Source organism: Rattus norvegicus, chromosome 11 (genome assembly GCF_036323735.1).
Source record: "Rattus norvegicus strain BN/NHsdMcwi chromosome 11, GRCr8, whole genome shotgun sequence".
NCBI lineage: Eukaryota > Metazoa > Chordata > Mammalia > Rodentia > Muridae > Rattus > Rattus norvegicus.
This window is the reverse complement of record NC_086029.1, coordinates 87,567,363-87,591,659: the sequence shown is the minus strand read 5'-3', so window position 1 is coordinate 87,591,659 and position 24,297 is coordinate 87,567,363. Positions and strand designations below refer to the sequence as shown.

The 24,297-nt window shown below is 39.3% G+C and overlaps 1 protein-coding gene and 1 long non-coding RNA gene across 11 annotated transcripts in view; one reads left to right on the top strand and one right to left on the bottom strand.

Moving 5' to 3' along the window:
* Il1rap (interleukin 1 receptor accessory protein) overlaps nt 1-23,847 on the top strand; it is a 136,534-nt gene extending 112,687 nt beyond the window's left edge. For 3 of the 9 annotated variants that reach the window (NM_001167840.2, XM_063270309.1, XM_063270310.1), the window contains exons 9-11: nt 4,118-4,267; nt 5,704-5,847; nt 15,244-16,544. In NM_001167840.2, coding sequence (NP_001161312.1) covers nt 4,118-4,267; nt 5,704-5,847; nt 15,244-15,956 — 1,007 coding nt within the window. In that variant the 3' untranslated portion in view covers nt 15,957-16,544. 9 annotated transcript variants of the gene reach the window in all.
* On the bottom strand, nt 341-21,292 carry LOC120095686 (uncharacterized). 2 transcript variants are annotated; one of them, XR_005491433.2, is made up of 7 exons: nt 21,083-21,292; nt 19,448-19,561; nt 14,478-14,551; nt 13,790-13,883; nt 8,593-8,725; nt 7,032-7,293; nt 341-5,524 (listed from the first exon to the last, which is right to left on the bottom strand). It is a non-coding gene; the product is annotated as an uncharacterized LOC120095686 (long non-coding RNA). The 2 variants fall into 2 exon arrangements; XR_005491432.2 differs by lacking the exon at nt 21,083-21,292 and adding an exon at nt 19,801-19,888.
* Nucleotides 23,848-24,297: the final 450 nt, after the last annotated feature.

Genomic DNA, 24,297 nt, shown 5'->3' with positions numbered 1-24,297 from the left:
GCTAGGATTTTGATTGGGACTCAATTAAATTTGTGAGGAATATTGATTACAACAATATTACATCTACCATTCCTTAAAGATAACAGATCTTTTTATAGTCTTAGTAATTTATTTAATCAATTTCAGAAAATATTTGAGGTATATAGGGCTTTATTGAATATTATCAAATTTGTTTCTAAATATTGTAATTTCAGGCTGCCAGTTTATTTTTAAGTTTTCCTCTCTAATTGCTTATCAATAAAGCATAGAAATACAATTAATTGATTTTTACCTGCTGATCTTTATCTGATCTTCCCAAATTAGGTGGTTGTCACATGTTTTGCTTTTCTCTCTCTTCTTCTTTTTCTTTTAGACAAAGCTTTCACGTGTCAGTTTTCTGCTTATTTTCAAGGATGCACCCTCTTTCTCCACTGGGAGATACGGTCATAGATTGTGTTTATTATTTCCTTACAATCTTTTCAGAACCTACAGAGACTAGGTGACTCATTTTGTCCTATATGATTCATACTATTTTGACGAACACATCTTCTACTTGAATGTCTCCATTGATCCTTCCTGTTTACTCTTCACAGTGTTCATTTTTAAAAGCCTCCACAGACACATTTTAATGTGAATTTTAAAGTGCTTCCCTAGTTGTTAAATCATCCCTGACAAGTCTGAATCTTATTTTTACTTGCTATTTCTTTTGGATATTGATGCTTTTATTTTTTTTCCTATCCTGTGTTTTGTCATTATTCTGAGCCTGCTATATTTTGTGAGAATGTTAACTTCAACATAGTAGTCTCTACTCTCATCTCTCACTATAGGTCATAGCAAAAATTAAACACTCTCATGACTGACTTTCTTTTCTGAACCTAAATATCTAAATATACCTTTGGTAATTTTTAGAAAGAAAAAGATGCAATAATCATGGGCTTATCTTACTCTTACCAGTTCTCCAATGTGAAAAGCAAATCAATATTATTTTAGATACTGGAGTGACTTCAGTTCCACATCAGTTACGTCTATTACCAACAGTAAGGTCAGAGGTTGTCACACCCATCAATTTTTCAGGACAATTCAGAGTTCTCTGTTTTGATTTCATTTTAATCAAGCACTCTTTTGTTAACATTTCAGACAATGGTCATCACAATTTTCAAATGCATGGTGAATTTAGTACTGATTAGCTCTGGGCTCTACAACAGGGGACATTTGAAAGTCCTGGCTGCTGCCATGTGGAGGGGAAACTCAGTAGATTATAAGCCAACTGCAACAGTGAAGATAAATAACTTGGGTTGCCAAGGACAAAGATGATTGTAGAGCCAGAACCCGACAGGGGACAGGGCTAGCTCGGGGTTGTGCATTCTTTTCACAACAATTGCTGACTGGGCATACGGACTTTAGAGACAATTACTAATACAGAACACCAAAGTGAATTTTCATTTGGAGAGTAAAAATAAGCAAATGTCGGCATTTGGCTACATTCTCATTGAGACTTTAGTGGAATCGATGAGAGCGGGAGTCCAGCGTGGGCAGATTGCATCATTCCTTTCTGTTTTTAAACTTTTTTGTCTGAAATTGCATCAGTGTACGATCATTGTGCCGAATGCCAAGACCCGGAGCAGGAAGGACACAAAGTATAGACCAAGGGTCACTTCCCTGTAAGGTCACTCTGTTTTACAAGACAGCCCTGTAGAACACAGCCTGTGCACAGCTCCAGCCATTTAAAACAGGAAGCTCAGTGGATTATTTCTTTTAGGGGCCAGTTATTATGTGGTATTAGGGAATGTTCATTAGCAAAACGACTATAGAAAACACAGTCTGTAAATATGAACCACATCAATGGTAATACAGAACAAAGTTGGAAAACCCAAGTAAAATAAAAGAGGCAATAGAAATACGTGATGCCAGAGAGAAATTGATGGGGTAATTGATCTTTTGGTCATTAAGCAAGACCTCTATTGACATTTGGAAAAACACACATTTAAAAAAAAGTCCTTATCTTAAGGCCAGCATGGGAGCATGCTAGTAACAACACTCTACTGGCCAGTTCCAGAGTATTCCCTCTACTAGATATGTGATACACTGGAGTCAGGTCAATGAACTTGAAAGTTAAAGATTCATCTCTAAGTTTGAGAAGTTTGGACTCAGCTCCAGGATGCATACCATGTTTGCATTGGGATGAAATATTGTCTTAAAGGTCGTGCCCATCCCTCCAGCCTATGATCAATAATCTAACACCATGACTGCATTACTCAAAGATATGTATACTTTTCGAGAACCTGGAAAGCAGTCTAGCCCTGGAGAAGATTCTCCCACACCTTGTCCTAGCAGACACTTGGGACCTACACTGCTCGGATGCTTACAGCAGCTTTCTCTATGCTGCCTCGCGACTATTAGAGCCCGCCTACCACAGTCTTACTCCATATTCAGCCCATCACACCATCCGCTTTGAAAAAGCACCAGTAGGAATTTTTAAATTAACCAAATGAATTACTCCCTTACTTCTTTACTTCCCTGCATTAGATTTTTAGCCCTTCCTGTCTCCTCATGGTTCTGTCTCCCAAGCTCCTGTCATATACATGCCAAGGAAGTCATTAGCAAACCAACCAATACTAACTCCTGCTTCCTATCCAAGCAAACACATCTTTCTCAGATTCTTCAGCTGCAGCGCCTCAGCCAAAATCGCGAGTGAATGATGTTTCCGCCATCGATTGTAACACTGGGCTGCTTTGGTTAACCCAATGAGTGAAAAACAAACAGAGTAATATGCTGTTACTGGAAAAGTTCACTGAGATCCCAAGTGACCTGGAGATAGGGTGGACCAAAAAGGTTTCCACATGCAAGGGTAGGAAGATCCAGCTTAGCTGAGAGTGAGAAGGAGTTGGGAAGCAGACCGATTGACTAACTACAGTTTGATAACTACTGAAATAAAACCATAAAAAGAAGAGTAGACATTTGTATGCACAAAGCTTGGGCTAAAAAGAACAGCTTTATTGGTTAAAGATGATAGAAAATGAAAACATGGAGACGAACTTGGGAAATAAAGAAAGGAAAGACGTACTCTGGTCAGAAGTCTTATTCTAGTTATAGTCTGATGCTTATTTTCCCTAATACCTTCAAGAGAAAGGGGGTGTAGATGCAGTGGGCAGTGCCTGGAAACTTTGTTAGTAGAACAGAAGGCAGTGTTGAGAGGGCATCTGAATTAATACACAGTTTTTAATAAATTGGGAATTGCCCCATTCGGTCTCTGTTACTTCCATAAAGCCTCTCTGTGATACCCACCATGTAAAAGAATAATTAGATAATGAAGAAACAGTCGAAGCTCAGATAGTGAAAGTAGGTCTTTACACTGTTTGTCATAGAACTGTGAACTTGGGAAATACTCGAACCAAATAACACTCGCCGTTAAGAAGATTTGCCCATTTTTTTTTACCCAGTAAAAATACTAGTTTTGAAGCTTCTTTTTAAATTAACAAAAGGAATTAATTTTTTCTGACACTGATATTACAAAGAGTATGTCATCAAAATTAATAGACATGACTTTTATCTTTGCCAAGTTGCCTTCTTTGATAATGGGCTTTTCTTCTGGATGTTTCTTGGGAGTATACTGCAAAAAATGATCGGTCACAGGATAAAATACTTTCAAAGCTCTCATTGACCCAGACCTGTGGCACATTGTTGCAATCTCAGTACAAAGTAGGCTGAGGCAGGAAGAGGGTGAGTTTGCCACACATAGCCAGGCCATCCCAGTTTATATATGGCTGGAGACATTCCTCAGTGGTAGAGCGCTTGCCTAGCATGTGCAAGGCCCCATTTTAGATTTAATTTGATAACCTTCCTGGAAATCTTTCCCAATGATAAGATCCTATATTATTTTGTATACATGTAGAATCTATTCAAATCACTGAATAATCTAAAGCACTTTCAGTGACAGGATCTATAAACAACAACAAGAAGGAGTAAAGAAGTGGGTTGCTGAATCGATTGTCACATGGCTTCTGCTGGTTAACATGTGTACATCAAGTACCTGACATAGCTGTATGGCTGATCCAGCCATGTAGAATATGGTGGGTAACTGTGATCACTAAATAGAAGTTAATTATCACCATCATTATTGTTTTGTCGTTTGCTGTAGTCATACCGCCAAGGTACACAGTAGAACTCGCCTGTGGTTTTGGAGCCACAGTCTTTCTGGTGGTGGTTCTCATCGTGGTCTACCACGTTTACTGGCTGGAGATGGTCCTCTTTTACCGGGCTCATTTTGGAACGGATGAAACAATTCTTGGTACGTAATGGAAATGTGGTGTAGATCACCTGTATCACATTCTTCCAAAAGCATATTTTCTTAATAGATGAACTGTGACAATTAATAACATTCTCTCTTATTTCAACTCTCCCTAGTAAGAATAAATCTTTCCAAGACACACTGCTCACCTTCCTTGATGGATATGTGATTTAATCTAGATTAGCATTGTCCATATAAAAGGATGTGATGTATATCACTCATGAAATTAACAATTTTACCCGCAAGGGTTCAAAGAGCACAATCCAAAATAAATATTTGGTTCAATATTCCCACACTATTATCTCGGAATAGAAATCATTTTTAGAGGTTAATGAGCTTTCCTCCAGCCTTTTTGGCATTGAAAGTACTGAAAATTCAGAATGTTACTTTGCAGTCGTGGCACATCTCCATCCCAACAGCTGCATTCCGATGGTCAACAGACACATGTGATTCTCGGTTACTGAGAGGAGAGTTCAAGTTCACGGTCTTTTGTTTTGCTTTGTTTGCTCCTTTGTGTTTTGACACAGTGTCCCATTGTATAGCCCAGGCTGACCTCAGTGCTCAATGCTGGGATGGCAGCCAGGTGCCACCACATCCAGATGTAGGTTCACATGCTGTACTCAAGGGAAGACTTGTGGACCATGATCAGCCCAAACCCTTTTAACTGCAGAACCAAAACCACACTTAACCTGAACCAGAACTTACACTTTAACAAGATCCCCAAGTGACCCAGTATACATTAGAGTTTAAAATGATCTTTTCCTTGGGCTCTCATTAATTAAAAAAAAGTCTTTCTAACGTGTATTTCTGGCAGAAATTTTCTTGACGGTATGAATGAGACATTTGAATCTATATTGATAGACAAGGGGAAATAGACCAGGCCGTAAACGTCTATCTAATTCAGCATTCTTGGGAGGAAACACATAATCTATATTTTTCATGACTCATGAATTTTATTAAAGCAAATTTAGGGAAGATCAATATATTAAACCTAAACATAACTAAATTCTACTTCTATTTAGATATAATTTAGTCAGTTTCAAAGTCTTTCTCAATTTAGATTCTAATGTATAATTGGGTGTTTTTCTAGAACACTGAGTAGAAATTTCTTGCCTGACACTAGGCACCAGCACATGTTCATCCCTGTTCACTTGAGTCATAAGGCAGTCTCCATCTGCTACAGGGCCATCGCCCTGAGGTGAGAGTAGAAGATACATCAGATGCAGTCCGAATTCCATGGCATGAATCCTGTCAACACTAAAAAATTACCCATTGTTCACAAATATAAAAATTAAAATAGAAAAGAAGGAAAGAGAGGAAGAAAGTAGACAAGAAAAAAAGAAAAGAATGTCCAGCACCCAGAAGTTATATTTAAGAAAAAAAATAACAATTTGAGAATTTTTCCAATTTACATTGGCTATGTGTTCTTTTGCTAGATGGAAAAGAATATGATATTTATGTTTCCTATGCAAGAAATGCAGAAGAAGAGGAGTTTGTGCTGCTGACACTACGTGGAGTTTTGGAGAATGAGTTCGGATACAAGCTGTGCATCTTCGACAGGGACAGCCTCCCTGGGGGAAGTAGGTATTTCTGATGAGCAGCAATGTTGCCACCATGAACGGAAAGTGTACCCCGAGCTTTGGTGCACGCCCGGGTTGTAGCTCAGTATCGGCATTCAGATACTGAACAAGCAATTCCTTCAAGTAATAGAGACATTTACGAAGAAAAAACCCCAGTGTAAGGTATACACTGTTCAGTGTATGGCTTTAAAAAAAAAAACAAAAAAAAAAACCAAAAAAAAAAAACAAAAAAAACCTTTGCAATCTTTAAGTACTCCTTGTCCGAAAAGAGCCAGTCCTTAGGAAGTCTATCTCACTGGAAGGCAGATGTTTAAGAAGTGTCAGACTGATGTGCAATTTACTTTAATATATATATATATATATATGTATATGTATATATTTGTTTTATAAGCAGAAAGTATAGAAGAGGCTACTTTACAAAGACTGAGGCTTCCTCAGTTTAAATGGAACTGAGTTGCAAGACAGAAAGTGAAGAGCATTTCCGTGTTAATGTAATGTGCCCCGTGCTCTTTCTAAGTGTTTTCTCTCATCTGTGCCAACAAGCTAATGCCACTCAAACATCTTTTGTTGTTTGCATCTCCTTTTCTATTAGTGTTTATGTTTGAGTTTTAGCTTAAAACACGCAAGGCCAGTGCATTCTAGCAAGTTTTACAAGGAAAAGCTTTAACTGCCGAATATTTAAAAACAAAAACAAACAAACAAAATGCCTCCTCGTTTTAAGTCCAAACAGTAGCAAACAAAGTCATGGTTCATTTGGGGGATTTGTAGCAAGCACATCGGCAACCATGTTCAATCTCCCATAATCCTCTCCTGTTCAGGATGAGGGTACTACCTGCCATCTGGAGCATGCAAGCTCGTTTTTTGTTTTTGGTTTGTACCCCTCCCACCTTGGTAATCTTGTTCACATTAACTGTTTTCTATGTTCTTGTTTTGTTTTGATGTGTGAGTAGTTGATACCTGGGACAGACATAGTTTTCTTCTCGTTCTGAGTTAGAGAATCAGTCATCTTATTTGCCCAACCATCACCCAAAGACTGTGCCTGTGTTCTACAGAAGATTCTCCTTTAGGGCTATTGTATCATGAAATGATCACTTGCATGGTTAAAGACAAGATTCCACTCATATTAATACTTAATTTGCCCAACTCATTCATGCTCCTATTTATTCCTGATCATAACATCTTACCTACTGCGTGAAAAGATCTGCAGTATACATGTGGGTAAGGCCTTCCATAGGGTGCTGCAGGTCCTTTGAAGAACGCAATAATTATTCTTGCATCTTGCAGGGTCTGTTCCCTTTAGATCTTTTGTATCTCTTTCTGAGGCCACTTTGCCTTTGGACCTCTTATGCTTATGCATGGTCAGCATCCAGTGGAAATGCTTAGGGTTGTCCCGGAGCTGCACATGTTAGGTATAAATTGGCAAGTCTTTCCCCATTACTTCTGCACCTATGAAGATTAAGAAGGGAAATGAACGCTGTGGTGGGGTGAGTGCTGGGAGTGTGGTACAGGTTTCTTTAACACCACTGCACTGACTGGAGCTAGTGAGTGCCTCTCCTCTGGGGAAGGATTATGTGGTTCTCCCTCTGCATCTGTGAGGAGACAGATTTGTCCCAAGAATTTAGTGACAGGAATTAATCAGCGCCCTTGAATAAAATTAGGCCGTATTTCCATTTTCTGCACTATTTTTTTTCCAACTTGGAGAAAGCAATTGAAAGTTAGTAAATGCAAAACACATCAGCTAGCAGTCGCTGAAAGAAGGGCTGCCCAGTGATAACTGGAGGTTAAAGATAGATATGCATGTTTGACTTTCATCTCCACAGCAGAGAAAACTAAGGAGCTGATGTGGGGATACACTGCTGGCCAAGATGCTATTTGCTTGAGTTGCTAATCTAGCAACAGTGATATCAGTTGGCATCAGAAAAGTACACATCAGCAGAGGGAGAGGGAGAGGGAGAGGGAGAGGGAGAGGGAGAGGGAGAGGGAGAGGGAGAGGGAGAGGGAGACCAAAACAGAGACAGAGACAGAAGAGAATCTCAAAGAGAGTCAGTCTCAACTTCGTCATTCCCTAGTGTCTTTGGTTAGCTACAACTGCAGCTGGGGCCTTTGACTCTGTAGTTCATATTTGTTTAAATACTTTTCATAGAAGATGGTTTATTCTTTCTGGAGCCTGTTTGGGCTTCCACACTATGTGAAGAAACTGATATCACTACAATTTATCTATTCCATCTGGTCCAATAATGCTTTTGAGGACTAGATAATAGCTGCCTATCATAGTCACCATATTTTGGTTTTAGTTTATTTGGAAATGTCTGGGGACTGGGTCATTTATATCTGACTCCATTTTCCCTGAGCAGAGTGACATTCTGTGGACAGTGTGGTTAGACTAAAGAGGAAGTCACTAGGACTAAAGAGGAAGTCACTGTTTCCCAGGCTGTCCTTCCAAATTCCCTGCCTTCCAGCCTTCCAGTTCTGTGTGTCAGGTAGTTCTTGGCCAACACTAATCCCCATGGTGTTTTCTTTCCCAGTTGTCACAGATGAGACCCTGAGCTTCATTCAGAAAAGCAGACGACTCCTGGTTGTCCTAAGCCCCAACTATGTGCTCCAGGGAACACAAGCCCTCCTGGAGCTCAAGGCTGGCCTAGAAAATATGGCCTCCCGGGGCAACATCAACGTCATTTTAGTGCAGTACAAAGCTGTGAAGGACTTGAAGGTGAAAGAGCTGAAGCGGGCTAAGTCGGTGCTCACCGTCATTAAATGGAAAGGGGAGAAATCCAAGTATCCTCAGGGCAGGTTCTGGAAGCAGCTGCAGGTGGCCATGCCAGTGAAGAAGAGTCCCAGGTGGTCTAGCAGTGACAAGCAGGGTCTCTCCTACTCATCCCTGAAAAACGTATGAAAGGAAAAGTCAGGGGGTGAAAAGAACAAAGGGGTTCGTGGGAGGAAGGGCCCCCTCTTCCCTCCTAGGCTGTGGCTTCATAGACAGAAAGAGTCCTGTCTAAGCCCCCTCAGAGGAGACATCCTGGGGACTGGCCGCTCTGCTTCTCAGTGATACTAAGGGTTACAGAGATGGTCTGTCTCCACAGTCAGTCACCAGCTCTAAAAGCCATTAGGATCTTTGCAAGTAAAGACTGATGTGTCCCCCACTGATGTCTGATGCGCCCCCCACCTCTGTTCTTCCCTGTTTTCTAATCTCTTTGTAAAAATCTCACCCGCTCTGGAGCCGCTTTGCCCAGCGACTCAAAACTCCGTTTAAAGCTACGTTGCCTGCTGACAGGAATATTACCTGTTTCTCAGTGGGACTGTCCTTTAATTTTCTTTCATTTCCCGTCATCCATTAAGCATGTAATCAGGGACTAAATCTGTGTGAGCTGAGGCTAATTCACTCCTTTGCTTCCGTGTCTGTTGAATCCACCACCTCAGCAAGGCTAACAGTCAGACTACAGCTGTTCCTCATGACTGATTACGTGGTATACTGCCTTCCTGCTACTAAACCCCATTTGCTCTCATCTCAGGTAATGGATATCATATTTATAAACTTGAAAAGGCCGTTGCTTTTGTTTTATCATAGTAATTTCTCAGCTGTCTACAGATAGACAGGTCTATACTTGTCCCTTCATCTCCCTACCTATTGGATCTATCATTCATACCTCAGGCGGTGCCACACTTGGTGAAGTCTGAGAGGAAGCTTTTAATGGTGCTAATGGAGAGTGAGAAAATGCTAAAATGCTCTCAGGGCATTTCTCACATGGAAAGAGGGCACAGGAGAGAATGCTGGCAATTTGTTCATTAATTCCAACTTTACTTATTGATGGGAAAACAAGGAAAGTGGTTAATTCTCACTCATTCACACACCTCTTCATTGTGAAGTGGAAGTGAGAGGTACTGAGTTTCCTTTTGGCATTGGTATTCCAAAAGAAGGACCATTCCCATTAATTTATTGTCTAGTACCTGCAGTACCTTGCTCTAAATGAATCGCCCAGGAAGTCATTGGTAATGAAGTGGTTTTATCAGTTTCAAGCAGAATTTCACTGTTCCTCAGACCAAGTGCAACATTTACATTTAGAAAGGCCAATTTCGATTTCATATCTAACATGTGTATATGTGTATATACATATATACATATATATGATCTCTGTACACATGAATTTTATGTGTCTATATATAGAGAGAAGTATCCACAAATTGCATGTATGTGTGTATATCCACCTGCCTGTAAATTATCTATGTGTATTATTTTGGGCTATGCATAATCACGCACATAACATCTTTCAATAGCCATTGGCAAAATATTAAAAGCCAGTAGAACTATTGTTCAGTCTTTAAATTATGTTAACAGTGTTATGGTTTTGTGTTGATGTTTTCATTTCATTTCTGTTCCATTGGTGAATTTCTGTCTCTCTGTGTATAGCTGTCTTAGTTCTTGCCTCCCCTAAATTAATACGTGTGACTTCATGCTTGATCTGGGTTGCAGGGGAATCTCGTGTCTGTGAACTTCCCAACGGCCGTCATCTGATATTGCTTGACTTTCTCCTTTATTCCCTGAAGACACATTCAGAATCAAAGTTATATAAAGCTATGTGGACCGTTGAAGAAAAACAGATGTAGTTAAAGTGAGTCTTAGTAGCCTATGAAACACAACTCATAATTTAAAGAAGACCACATTGTGTTAATAATGTTAATTAGCAATACAAAAACCAGTGTTCTTCAGGACTGAAGTCCACAGTGAAGCACTGCTTTATGTGAGATTGATTATATATATTGATTACTTTAAATTGAAAGTGAGTTCCCCTCTGAATCCTCGACTTAAAACTACGTTATAGTGTCGTTCTTGCAACTAACCTTTTAGAAGTTCTAATGCTTCTGTTTGGTATTTCAAATAACCACCATTTCCACTAATAACCCTTTCATCATTGTACCGGATGAGTTCCACATAAGCTTTGAATGTTACTTCTACACAGGCAACGGGGAAGCAAGGGCCAGGCTCGTCATGCAGGCTGTCCCCTCTGCACTGGGTAGTTTCTGCACGTTTGGAGTCTTGTATTCATCCCAGCCACTATTATGTCACCACTGTGTTTTCCTACTTATAGTCCCCTCTTATTCTGAGCCCACTCCAGTGCTATAGCATAAAGCATATCAAATCTAAAGAACAAACCTCATCCTAAGTGAACTTAATTTCAAGACTCTTGTCCGTGTTTCAGAAGATGCTCCAAACAGAACAGCGGAGAGAGCAGGGCACAGTTTGTACTTTAGAAGACAAGGACATACATCATGTTTCTTATTTTTAAAAAAAAAAATCCTCCATGGTTTTAAATTTATGATAACGAGAACTTCTGCACCCAGGTTAACAAAGAACCATGCTGTATACTTCTACAGCCGTGTGTGATTTATTTAATTCTCTTTTGTACTTTAGATGAGTCCCAGAAATTCTAATAAAAAACACTGTCTTGTATTTAGAAACAAAAGGATCACTCTACTTGTTAACTATCCATTTGTTTCCATAGGTTTTAGTACTTTTAGGTCATTTTTTTAATTTTATTCATAAACATTTGTATTTTCCGTTTTCATTTGATTTGTATATTTACATATTTTTACAATAAACCATTTATTTTCTCCTTTGACTTTTATTTTGTGCATGTGTTTTGTGTCCTTATCTTCATGTTTGGGCTTGAGAAGTAAGAGTAAAAAGGATGATTATATTTATTAAAAAGAAATAAAGACATTATAACAACTAAATACTCATTGAGAAAAGGCTAAGAAAATATGGACTTTGTGTCTTTGTATATAAGTGAAAGAACTGCTGAAATAAAATGGATAGCTCAGGGCTCTAGGATAGGGGTATGTATGTATGTGGATTGGGGGATACAGAAGCCACAGTTGGTGCTGCTTTAAAACAAAAGCACACTTACATCTCTCGTTGGAGTTTCAAACTCTGCTAATATGCAGACAACTTTTTCCAATCACAAAAACGATGGAGCCACGATGCATGGACCAAACTTATTAGCAAACATGTTTCCATTCACTTGATAAACAACCGTTTATCAGGCAGGGTTGGATGATAACAGAATTCTCTACTGTGCACATATAGATCCCTCACTACAGGAAATATACATGATATTACATTTTGTGTCTGGATGTTTTACATTGGATGAATGGTAACCAGTGTTAAGTTGCTTCATCCTTCAATGGTGACTATATAGAAGACTCAGTAATGGCATTGGATGACTGTCATCAACCTATCACTTGCTTGATTAAATTTATTAAGACACTTTCTCCATCTAGTTGTGTATAACACTAACTAGATATTTTATGCAAACAGAATTTGAAGCGTGTTATGAAAGATAGCCGTGGTCAGCACCTAATCTTCTTTATTCAAGTTTCTTTTTCAGGATTGAAAAAAATTAAAATCCTATGTGTTTATTTTATATAACACATGTGTGGGATGTGTGTGCGTGTGGGATGAGTGTGAATGAAGGGTGGGGACAGAGTGCAGGAGGCGGTTCTCATATCCTGCACAGGGATCGAACACAGATTGACAGGCAGCTTTACCTGCCGACACAGCCTTACAATGACATTGTCCTCTTTCAAATGGAAATCTTCTACTTTCTTGAAAGATGCATATTTTTAAATTCAGAAGCCCCAAGACAGTGTTTAAGATATGTGTTTTACTTTCATTCATAGTTATCCCATTGAAAAGAACAGACATTTTTTAATATAACCATTTTGATGCTGTTACTTATAAGCTTGTGGGGTTTGACTGCATGCATTATCTCTCTTGATGCAGGTAAATCAGCAGAGTGCTCACACGTGTGTTCTCTAATGTATTAAAACCAACTTCATAAAATCTAAGTAGAGGGAGGTAGGACAAGGCAGTTACCAAAGCACATATGTGCACATGTGCAGGACTGCATACACACACGTGACTCTTGGGAACTGAAAATGTATGTTTATCTTTCAATATCAGAACAACAACAACAAAATACCTTCTAATTTTCAGTTAAACAAGGTAAAGTTTCTCATTACAAAGAGTGAATCAGGGGTAAGGATTGTGACTCCTCATTCCGGTATACTTCATGAACACCAAGTTCACTGCAAACTCTCAGGGTCTCCATAGGATGAAGAAAGGTAAAGACAGACTCACCACTGGCTGGGATACTGGCTGGCGTGTGTTTTAAAAGTTGGGGCACAAAGAGTCACCATATTGTCTAAGCCCCAGCATTTCACACTGAGTTAATACTGCATTAATTTGAAGACTTTTTTTTTCCCTTTGGGGCCTGTTCACATGCCACCAGCAAACACTAGAATGGAATGTTCTGCCAGAAGTCTTAATTAATTGATTGATTCTTAACCACAGTGGTGGCGTTCTGCTCTTTAATTGAGCTCTAGGCTGCTTCTTTTTATATACTCAGACACACACACACACACACACACACACACACAAACATATACACACATACCCAGAGAGAGGGGGAGTGGGGAGAGAGAGAGAAGAAAAAGAAAACTGAAGCAACAAAGAGTGAGGTTGTGAGGGAAAGTGCAAGGAAAGAAGGAAATTTTGGCTGATAAAAGGCCAGTACTGTGTACAAAATGTTAAGTACCTAGGGCTGGCGATAACTCTGCATATGGGGGGGTGGTAATTCCCTTAGGAATTTCAGTCAAAGTTCTGAAGAAGTAACTATGCTCTTTGTTATTCAAAAATTATTCTAGAAGACATATTCAAATCGAATTATACTTCACAGGCATGTGATAAGGAATGGGTGTCCTTGAAATTAAGTCTTGTATAGGACAAGAGGAAATAGCTGAAGTCACTTAACCGAGAGATAAGAAGAAAGTTCAGTAACATCACAATAGTTATTAGATCCTGGGGACTTTTGAAGATATCTGATCTAAGACCACCAGATAAAACTTACTGAAATAAAAATTTTAATATAAATTTTAAGTCACTTACAAGTAGAGAAAGAGATGGAAAGCCAGAAGATCTTTGAAATCGTTCATTTAATTCGAACTTATGATAGGGAAAGGTGTTTTCATGAAGATCACATCTGCAATGGAAAGGAGTATTCTGTAGGGAGAGACATTAAATTCAAGATGCCCCTCTTTCCTTTTTCTTTTCATATGCTAATTGTCCATATATTTTTCTCTTCTTTTTCTTCCCAGTATTTATTTATTCCCTTTACATCCCAGTTGCAGTCCCCTCTTCTCCCAGTTCCCGCTCATTCACACCCTCCCTCAACATACCCTCCTCTTCACCTCTGAGAAGGTGGAAGACCCCCCTACAGGCTCCAACCCACCCTGAAACCTCAACTCACTGCAGGTCTAGGCACACCCTCTCCCACTGAGGGCAAACAAGGAAGCCCAGTTAGAGGAACAGCATCCACAGGCAGGCAACAGATTCAGGGACAGCCCCTGCTCCAGTTGTTGGGGGACTAGCCTGAAGACCAAGCCGCACATCTGCTACCTATGTACAGGGGGCCTAGGTCCAGCCCCTGCATGCTCTTTGGTTGGTGGTTCAGTCTCTGCGAGCCCTCAAGTGCCCAGGTTAGTAGATTCTGTTGGTCTTCTTGTGGAATCCCTATCTCCTCTGGGTTCCTGCGTTCCTCTCCCAACTCTTCCACAGACTTCCCAGCTCTGTCTACCTGTGGTTCTCTGCATCTGTTTCAGTCAGCTGCTGGGTGAATCCTCTCAGACGAGAGTTATGCTAGGCTCCTGTCTGCAAGCATAATAAGGCATCGTTAATAGTGTCAGGGATTGGTTCTTGACCTTGGGATTGGTCTCAAGTTGGGTCCATCATTGGTTAGCTATTCCCTGAGTCTCTGCTCCGTCTTTGTCCCTGTACTTCTTGTAGGCAGGATACTTACTGGGTCCAGGGTTTTGTGGGTGCATTGGTCTCCACTTCAGGCTCCATATCCCCACTGCTAGGAGTCTCATCTAGAGCCATCCTCATAGACTCTCTGGAGCCTCCTCTATCCCAGGTCTCTGGCACATCCTAGAGATGGCCCCTCCATACCAATTTCCATGTACTCCCTACATTCCAGCCCTATCTTCTCCGCTCTCCTTATACCTGATCTCCTCTTCCTTTACCCATCATGCCCTTCCTCATGTCACCCAGTTCTCTCCCTCCATTCACCTTTGATGACTGTTTTATTTCCCCCTCCCGAGTGAGATTCAAGCATCCTCCCTTGGAGACCTCTCTTTCTTTCTTACAAGAAATATCGTCTTCCCAATTGTCAGAAAGGGTGTCGTGGATGAGATTACTTGGTTTCTCACCTGGATAGGTTTTTTAGTAATGATACCCTACTTTTACAAATTTGCTTATGCCTGTCTTTTGTGGATAGGACAATGACCAACTGGGTATGGAGACATCATTACCAGATGCTATGCTATCTTTCCATTTCCCTGTAGATACGGTGGAAGCAGTGTTTGATTTCATTCAGCGGAGCCGAAGGATGATTGTTGTCCTGAGCCCAGACTATGTGACAGAAAAGAGCATCAGTATGCTGGAGTTTAAGCTGGGTGTCATGTGCCAGAACTCCATTGCCACTAAGCTCATTGTGGTGGAGTACCGTCCGCTTGAGCAACCCCACCCAGGCATTATGCAGCTGAAAGAGTCTGTGTCTTTCGTAAGCTGGAAGGGAGAAAAGTCCAAACATTCTGGCTCCAAGTTCTGGAAGGCCTTGCGCTTGGCTCTTCCCCTGAGAAGTCTGAGCGCCAGCTCTGGTTGGAATGAGAGCTGTTCTTCTCAGTCTGACATCAGTCTGGATCATGTTCAGAGGAGAAGTCGTTTGAAAGAGCCCCCAGAACTTCAAAGCTCAGAGAGGGTGTCTGGAGCAGCGCCAGCCCCGGGCACCATATCCAAGCACCGAGGCAAGCCCTCGGCAGCCTGTCGCTGCTGTGTCACCTACTGTGAAGGAGAAAGTCACCTCAGGAGCAAGAGCCGGGCAGAGATGCACACCCATCCCCAATGGGAAACACACCTCTGTAAGCCTGATCTCCAAGAGTCTGAAAGTCAGTGGATACAAAATGGCACCAGACCCGAACCCGCTCCCCAGATCTCAGCTCTTGCACTCCGCCATTTTACAGATTTATCCAATAACAATGACTTTTATATTCTATAATCACTTTATGTGGAGGGTGGTGGCTGCTATTTCTACCAACTCTCGTTGGGTCACAAACTTTTGGGAATAATCGACATTTTTAATCATTTAATAGACTATCAGATTTGTGTCCCCTTTTATTGATTTTTTTTTAAAAAACTATTCATTTCTAGGAGACAAAAGACCTGAAGCACCTGTATCCAGTTATTGCCTCTAATGGCCTTGGAAGAGCACACTCTTCTCGGGCCCTAGAAGGTCAGTATGTAAAAGTTGCTTTGAGTCTGATCTTGCCCCGTGGTTCAAAGGTAGCTAAGCATTGCTGTCTCCTTGTGATATAGGTCAATGAAGTGTACTTGGGCTTTGACACTCACAGAGTGTATGCACCCAAAAGACCAGGGCTGTGACACTCTCAGGGTGTGTGTACCCCAAGGAGCGACTTGAGAAGGAGCAGGTTCTGGTGGACATTGTAGGACAGAGCTCAGCAGCAAACCTACAGCACATTTTGCCCCCAGGGACCAAATCTTCCCACAGGAATTCCTGCTTCCCATTTCCCCCTGTAAATAATATGCTTTTTGTTGCCAGTCTCAATAAAGGTATATTTTTATGCCATGTCTTTTGTACTAACATATTTTTAATGTCCTCTCCTCAAATTGCATTTTCCGGCATTTATATTTATACATAAAGAAAATTACAGTTCAGAAAATTGAGCTTTAGGTAGGAAAGGTGAGGGAACCTTGTTGTTATTGTTGTTGCTGTTTTCTATTTTTCTGACGTGAATTGGAAATCTGTGGAGGTACCAAAGCCAGTGAGTTGGAATTCTGTGAGAAGTTGAGCTGAAGTAAGAATCCTGTTTTGTTCAAATGGTAGCAGAAAAATTCAGTCCTGGTAAGGAACTGCAGGTAGAGTTTGGTGCCTACAGCCTTTCTTCACAATTCTGAAAGTGGATGTTGGGTTCAAGTTCCTCCAAGGACCAGAAGGTAAGAGAAAAAGGGGGGGGGCTCCGATGTAAGTTTAACACCCATGGACTTCATTTAATACCAACACGAATGGACAGAGCACAGCTTCAGACAAGTAGGATCTTTCTGCAGACATCACATGGCAATAAAATATATATGGCACTTTGCCTTGGAGTCAGGGACCAATCTGGAGCTTGCAGGTAACTGAAGAGCACATAGTTGTTTCCTCACCTCCCTGTGGTTGTTGCCACTGAATTAGCCTATGCATGACAAATTGCCCAGTTTCTTTTATGAGTTTCAAAACATTAATATTTGAATGTATGCTTTCAATTATGTCCTGGCTTAAATTTGTAAAATAAAGTCAAAGAATCAAAACAAACAAACATAGAAAACCCCTTCATGTGTGAGATCTCTTCACCCTGTGGATCAATAGTATGTATCTCAGAGCAAAGTACTCAGCCAAAGAATATATGCTGAAATGTGGGTTCAAGTGCTATGGGCAACTCTGGCCTTGGGGCAATGCAAGTGAGAACATGTGGGAAATGCGTATTCCTTCTCAAAGCTGAAAACATCTGGCCTTCATAATGTTGGTCTGATCCTCCAGCCCAGGAGGCAGCTGAGAACCCTGTATCTTTCATCTCTATATGTTACTTGCTTACTATAAGAAAGTTACTAGCACAAACGCCAATGTTTCTGAACAGAAGCAGATCTAAAGCAGGAGCAGGCGACATTAGATGTAAGGTGTTACCTTCAGTACAGCAGCCTCTACTGCTAGTGAGATTGGCCCAGCGCCAGCCTCTCAGGCAAAGACAAAGGGAGTGGTACAGAAATGAAACGCCTGTGAGAATCCTGCGTTCTATCCGCTTAACCAGAACGCCACTGTCTAAAACATTCCTTCTCATAGAATTGTACCTAGCTGCGATACTCCGCAGAAATGACTCAGCTCAATGCAGAGTTCTCATTTCCCATTGCATTACTTTGTGAGGAAATGCTCAAAGGCTTCATGTTGCCCTCAGAAAGTGAATAATATACATGGCTTCAAATTCAATGAGGAAAGAGAAGGCTGTGGCTTACAACTAGCTGTACCTCACATTCTAGAGAATCTAATTACTATTTACTTCTGGGGACTCCAGAACACAAGTGGTATACATACATACATACATATATACACACATACATACATACATACATATTGCATATATATGCATATATAATTATTTAAATATTAGTAGATAAAGAAAAGAAAAATTTATGTATATATACAATGAACGATAATTATATCTACCAATAGCCATTTTCTTTAACCAGCTCTCCCTTGATCCTGAGAGATCCCAGTCCCAATTTTAAGTCTTAAAAAAAAAGACACACACCAAGTACTGCTACCAATGCCTGTATGGATGTAGAGTGATCCACTGGAGCAGAAGCCACCAGTAGCATTACCCCAAAGAAGGATGATTCTGTCTAAATGCTGGGAGCTCACCAGCTTGTCCACAGTCATGCTAGAATTTAGATGGATTGTTTTCATAATCACACATGCTGTGCTGTGCTTTAAGAGTAATAGATGCCATGTCTAAAGCAAAGCCCAATCTCTCTCACTAGCCAGCATATGTATGTGTATGTATGTATGTATGTATATATATATATATATATATATATATATATATATATATGACTATCTTCAGGAACTCCATCCCACTGTAACAAGGAGCTTTTCTGATCAAAGCCGAAAGTCTCACAGGTCCACCATTTTCAATATATAGTTTGTTTGAAAACCTAACCATTTAACAATAGAACCATGGTAAGGTCTACCAATGCATCTCCCCGGCCATACGATTTGACCATATTTTAAGTACTAGAAATGTATTAAACACCAGCCATGTAGCAGGCCTCATATCCAATCAGAAAATCGTTGGTTGTTCCATAAGCATCGTGCCTCTATTCTACAGTGGGTGTATCTTGCCTGGGAAGCTGGTATTGTATCATCAGGGTTCAGTGCTGAGTAAGGCACTTGTGATGTTTTTTCTCTCTAGCAGCCTGCAATAGCATCTTCTTGACCCCATGAAAGCTAGGCAGCAGGGACAAAGTTTCCTGGTGGGTGTGAGATTGATTTCTCTAGGTCCTATAGACATGGTATTTGAACTTAGCTTCTTAGGAGATAAAAATAAAATAAAGAACTAAAGCGAAAGGTATAGATATGAAAAGCAAGTTCTTTTAAATAACTATGTAATTTTAGTACTCTCAAAGCTAAATTTTGATATTGATTTTCTTTGAAGATGTTAAGTACAGCTTTTCTTTGAAGATGTTAAGTACAGGCTTAGCAACATAACATCATACTTGGGAGCATCTGGCTATATAAGGATCTGAAAGATAATGACCTATATGTTCAGCATATGAAGAAAGACTCAGAAACTAATGTGATTATTCCTTAACCATCATCCCATAATAAAGTTATATTCATTGTCATATATTTCAACAATGCAAATAATAAGAATTTTTCTCATGGGCTATGACTACTTATCACTAAAATGGCATTAATTATGTGTTAAATATACCTACCAATATGTAAGAAATGTTGTCTTCTTTGGAGCATGAATTTAAAGTCAAACACAGCCTTCCTTCTCTGCTTTTTTCCCTTGGAGTATGATCTTTTGAGCCTTGATGTTCTGCTACCTAAAATGGAACTAGTATTATTAATCTCACTGGATTTTTTCAGCATTAAATGACCTGCTGTAAGCCTAATACATATGAAACACTTTTTTATTTTCATAAAATATCCTATTTCAACCCAGAACATGGAAGTATTATCCAGGGTAAGTGGTTTTCCCAATGGTACTCAGTCAGTTATTGATACACTTGGGCCACTAATTTAGGCTTTTAACATACTTTCCAGTACCAACTCCGATACTAACCCTGGTGGATCCATGTGAAAGAAATAGTATTCCAAGTTGTAAGTGGAACTATCTTATCACAATAGAAGAAGCAGGTGGCTTATAGATCTCTATGGAAACAGAACAAATGGAATGAAGTTTGTATAGGGGTGGGAGGGTTCTATGATAGTGACTTATAGGCTGTAGTCCAGGTAGTCCAGCAATGACTGTCTCCCAGTGGAATGGCTACAAATGTAGAAGTTGTCCAGTCCACAATACTGGATGTCTCAGCAGTCTCAGTAAGTTCCTGGAATCCTAGAAAATTCTCAAAGAGTTGCTGGTCTTTAGTCTATGTTGGTATCTTAAATAAATGGTTCTACTACAAATGGGAAGTGTCCTGGCAATATTTAATATAGAAGAATTTGTTGGTGAGAGTGTGGGCAAGCAGGCAAAAATTAAATGCTTCGTTCTTCGATGTACTTTTCTGTAGATTGCATACAGAAGCTGTGGGCCAGACTCAGTGTAGGTATTTCTACTTCAAATGATCTAATTATGAGAATCCCTTACTGGCATGCCCAGCTGTTTGGGTTTTAGTTAATGATGCATGTATTCCAGTTAACAACCAAGATTAGCCATCATAAGAAATCTCTACACACAGAGGCATGTTATATCAAGTGTCTAGTGGATCATCTAACCTTCTGTTATGATTTATACATGTTATTTTTTACATATTACATATAACTTTAAAAGCTATAATTGTTAAAATAGTTTCTCTAGACTCTCACATCGTGCTCGAACTTTTCCAAAGTAAATAAACATAGAAATGTAGTAACTGTGTACCTTAAAGCCAAAATTTAATTTTTCTGAAGGTGCAATATACACTATGAAATCCAGAGTGACTTCTTTTTACAACTACTAAGATCTCTAGCAATGATATATTTACTTCCAGATAGGTGGTTTAAAGTGGTTGGTCAGATTCCAAATTTAGAAATAACTTCAATTAATTGTTAAAACATTCGCAGGATAAGTAACCCATGTGATAATGGTTGCAAACTCATGTATCTGAGAGTCCCTTTTAGGGCGCCTCTACACTGAAGACAAGAATGCAGCTCTTTCACAACAGTGGTACTGAAGTTAGGGAGAGCAATTGCTGATGTTAGTTCAGCAGTTTGCCTTATTAGAGTATACCCTTTGTACTTTGAATAAGGTAGGTATCCCATGAGTCATACTTGGAAGATTATTGCCTACAATATTCTTTAACACTTTACATATTTCCTAGAGTGTTTTTCTGATTGTAAGTGGGAAGGATTAAACTTGCACTAACCTTGACAAGCTGTATTCCTTGAATCATTCATATCGCAGCCATTTGTACTCATCTGGAAATTCACATTTCTTGCTGCTACTATTATAAACTAATTGAGCTTCACAAAGGCTGGGCAGAGCTCCATGTAAACTTCGTAGGTGATTCTGATTTCTAAAATTGTTTAAGAACCATTAATTTTTACCTCTCTTTTACCCTTGTAGGCTCTGATTTTCTCCAGCCAAGGAGGACTACAAATCATCCTTTTAACAGTGTTTGCAGGCAATAGCTGAAAATGAAGGGCCTGTTTGGCCCCTGGAATTGTCTCAGCATAAGCAAATAATCCAATAGAGTGTTCGGTAGAATGTATTTATAATCTATGAACTATCTAACACTGCTCTTTGGAACTTGGTGGGAGGGTTCCAGCCATCGTCTGTATTAGAGTAAGATAAGTTCCGCTGGGCTAATACTCCAATAAGTTCCCATTCCACATCTTACTTTTGCTGATGCTAAGGGTCCAGCTTAGGGGCTTGCATTTTTGTGTCCTTGCCATGTGAAATGTGTAGCTTGCAGTTGTCCTATACTTGAGCTTAAATTGACACGTTTTATTTTCCTCCTCTTATAGTTTATGAACTAGAACTATCTTCAGGGTTCTGATTCAGTCACAGAGAAAGCTACAAAGTATATTCCAGTGTCACTGGGAAGGGAAGATTACATTGAATTTTATTAACACATGACATAGTCTTCTTCTACACATGAGACAAGGATGAGATATCTCTCTAAGCTGATGAAGCTAGGAAGGACCATCAATCTTCTATTACTCCATATAATAAAATAAACAAAAGACTGTGGTGTTCACATCAAACCTTAGTGTGCCAAGATATCAAGATAAAACCCCCCACAGAAATGAATGAAGCTTGCACATAAGTGCTTCCTAAATGAAGGTTGTTGACAGACTGCATTGTAATAATTAGTTTCTGTAAACTCGGTTGAAAACAGTTGAAAGTTGCCATTTTGGTTACTTCCTATTTAGTGGCTTAGGTAAGTACTCTAAGAATGTGATGCTTAAACTGTCTGCAAATGAGCCGTTTCCTTTTGGAAATTCAGGGAGCCTCGGAAGAATTGAAGGCATTTAGAACACAGCAGAGCATGTAACATGGTCATTAGGAAGCACCATTGATCCATTTATCTGAGGACTTAAACAGTGAATAGCTCAGACGAAGAAGGAGATCAGTACCCATGTGGGTGTCATGGAGTCTGTGACTACTCTCTTGTGTTTTCTCTCTTTCTGATTGGGTTCTATCGCCATTAAGTATTTGAGATTTTATACAGATTTTTCTAATGCATACAACATTATTTGTTAATAATTTAACAAATTATTAAATTTGGTTTGGCAAAGATTAATATTTTAGAGTCATGAGACGTGAGAACAGGCTGTAGTGCTTAACAAAGAAGGACTTTGTTTCTTGGTGTCTTGAGGAAATTATTCTCCATCCAAAATCCTCCTAAGAATAGTTCACATAGTTTTGCCTTGAATATTCCAAACATTTCAAAATTGAAAATGTAAAGAATGGCTTTCTGAAAAGTTTGCATGATAGGAAGGTGGAAGTCTGCTAGAAGATCATGAGGTGTACTTCTCTTGCAAGGGATGATGGTTATTTGAATACTTCATCAATATATGGTAAAAAAAAAAAACAATTTTAAACTGTGTGTAATGGACTATTCCTGCAGTTCCAACACTAGACCATTCTGTGTTTCAGAGTAAGTTAAGTTGTAGGCCGCCCTGGGATAAATAGTGAGATTATCCACTCCAAAACAGGATTAAAACAACCCCTGATTTTCATTTATTTAACTCACTGATTTATTTTAAATTGTAATAGCTGTGTCTCAGGCTTATCCTGTTTTAGATCCAGGGACAAGTGGTTCTGAGCCATAAGTAAACTTAGTCTTTGAGGCCAATTGTACCTATCTTCAGTGTGCCATAGACAATTAAACCTCTCCCAAATGATTTAGATCTTTGATCTTCTTAAAGTTGACTGTTTGAAGGACCTTTATAATTTCTGAACAAGAATCAATGAACATTCAGCAATGATATCTTGTATATAGGGAATGAAAGGGTAAAATAAATAGTAATGTCATGGATACTATTCTTCCTCCTTAAAGTGTAAAGCTTGAAATTCATTGCCAAATGTTGAAACTGAATTATTTGTTTAAAGGAAAGGATAAAAACAAATCCAGCGTTTCCAGTTCACTTTCATATTGCTTCATATTGGTTATGAGATAGTGAGAAAATAACAATAAAGAACATAAAATTACAAAAGTAAATAGAGTTGCTAACTTGACTTCCCAAAGAAGACAATAGTTTTAGTGTTTATTATTTTCCTATAATCAGCTCCCTGAAGCAGTCACTTGGTTATTGGCAAATTGCAGTAAATGATGTCTAAGAAGATTCTGAGGACAATCAAGCCCTATTTCCCTACTAAACACCAAGATAAAAGGAAAAATGTTTATAATCTCCTCAGTACTCAATTAGTAAGCTGTTGTGTGGATTTCAGGGCTTAGGAGACAAAGGTAGACAGTCATTCCTATTGTAAGCTTTATATTGTATACAATATTACTTTCAAGTCAGGACATATGCTTTGGGATAACAGTTACTATAGAGAATGTGCATTTCAATAGCATATGTTTGCTCTCATAGTTTCTTTATGTTAAGTGGAAATAATATCTACCTCACTGAATTGTTGTAAGGGTATAATTATACAATAAATGTGAACTTCTAAAATCTGTAATTACACAAGTGGTGGTATTGTTTTGTCGTCGTCATCCTCATCACCACCGTCATCACTGTCATTGTCATCGTCCTCACCCTCATCATCATTGTCATTGTCATCATCATTCTTTCATTAAAGAGGAACCTGAAGAAATTGATGACCACTATTGGTGCTTTGCAGAACACATTGTCCAATTTTAGTTTCTCATATAACAGAGTAGGGCAGTAGAAAATCTAGTTCCTTACTACTATAAGCACTAACGACTACAGAAGTACTATCTACAAAGTAAGAAGCAGAATAGGAATTGTACTTTGTGTTTCTTTATAACAGGAATTACACTATAAAACTTAAAACTATAAATATTTATTCTATTACAGTTCTGTGGGCCAGAAATATGGTAGAAACTTGACTATCTGATTCTTGTTCAATATCACAGATGAATAAACATCACTCTACAAAAATGTGATT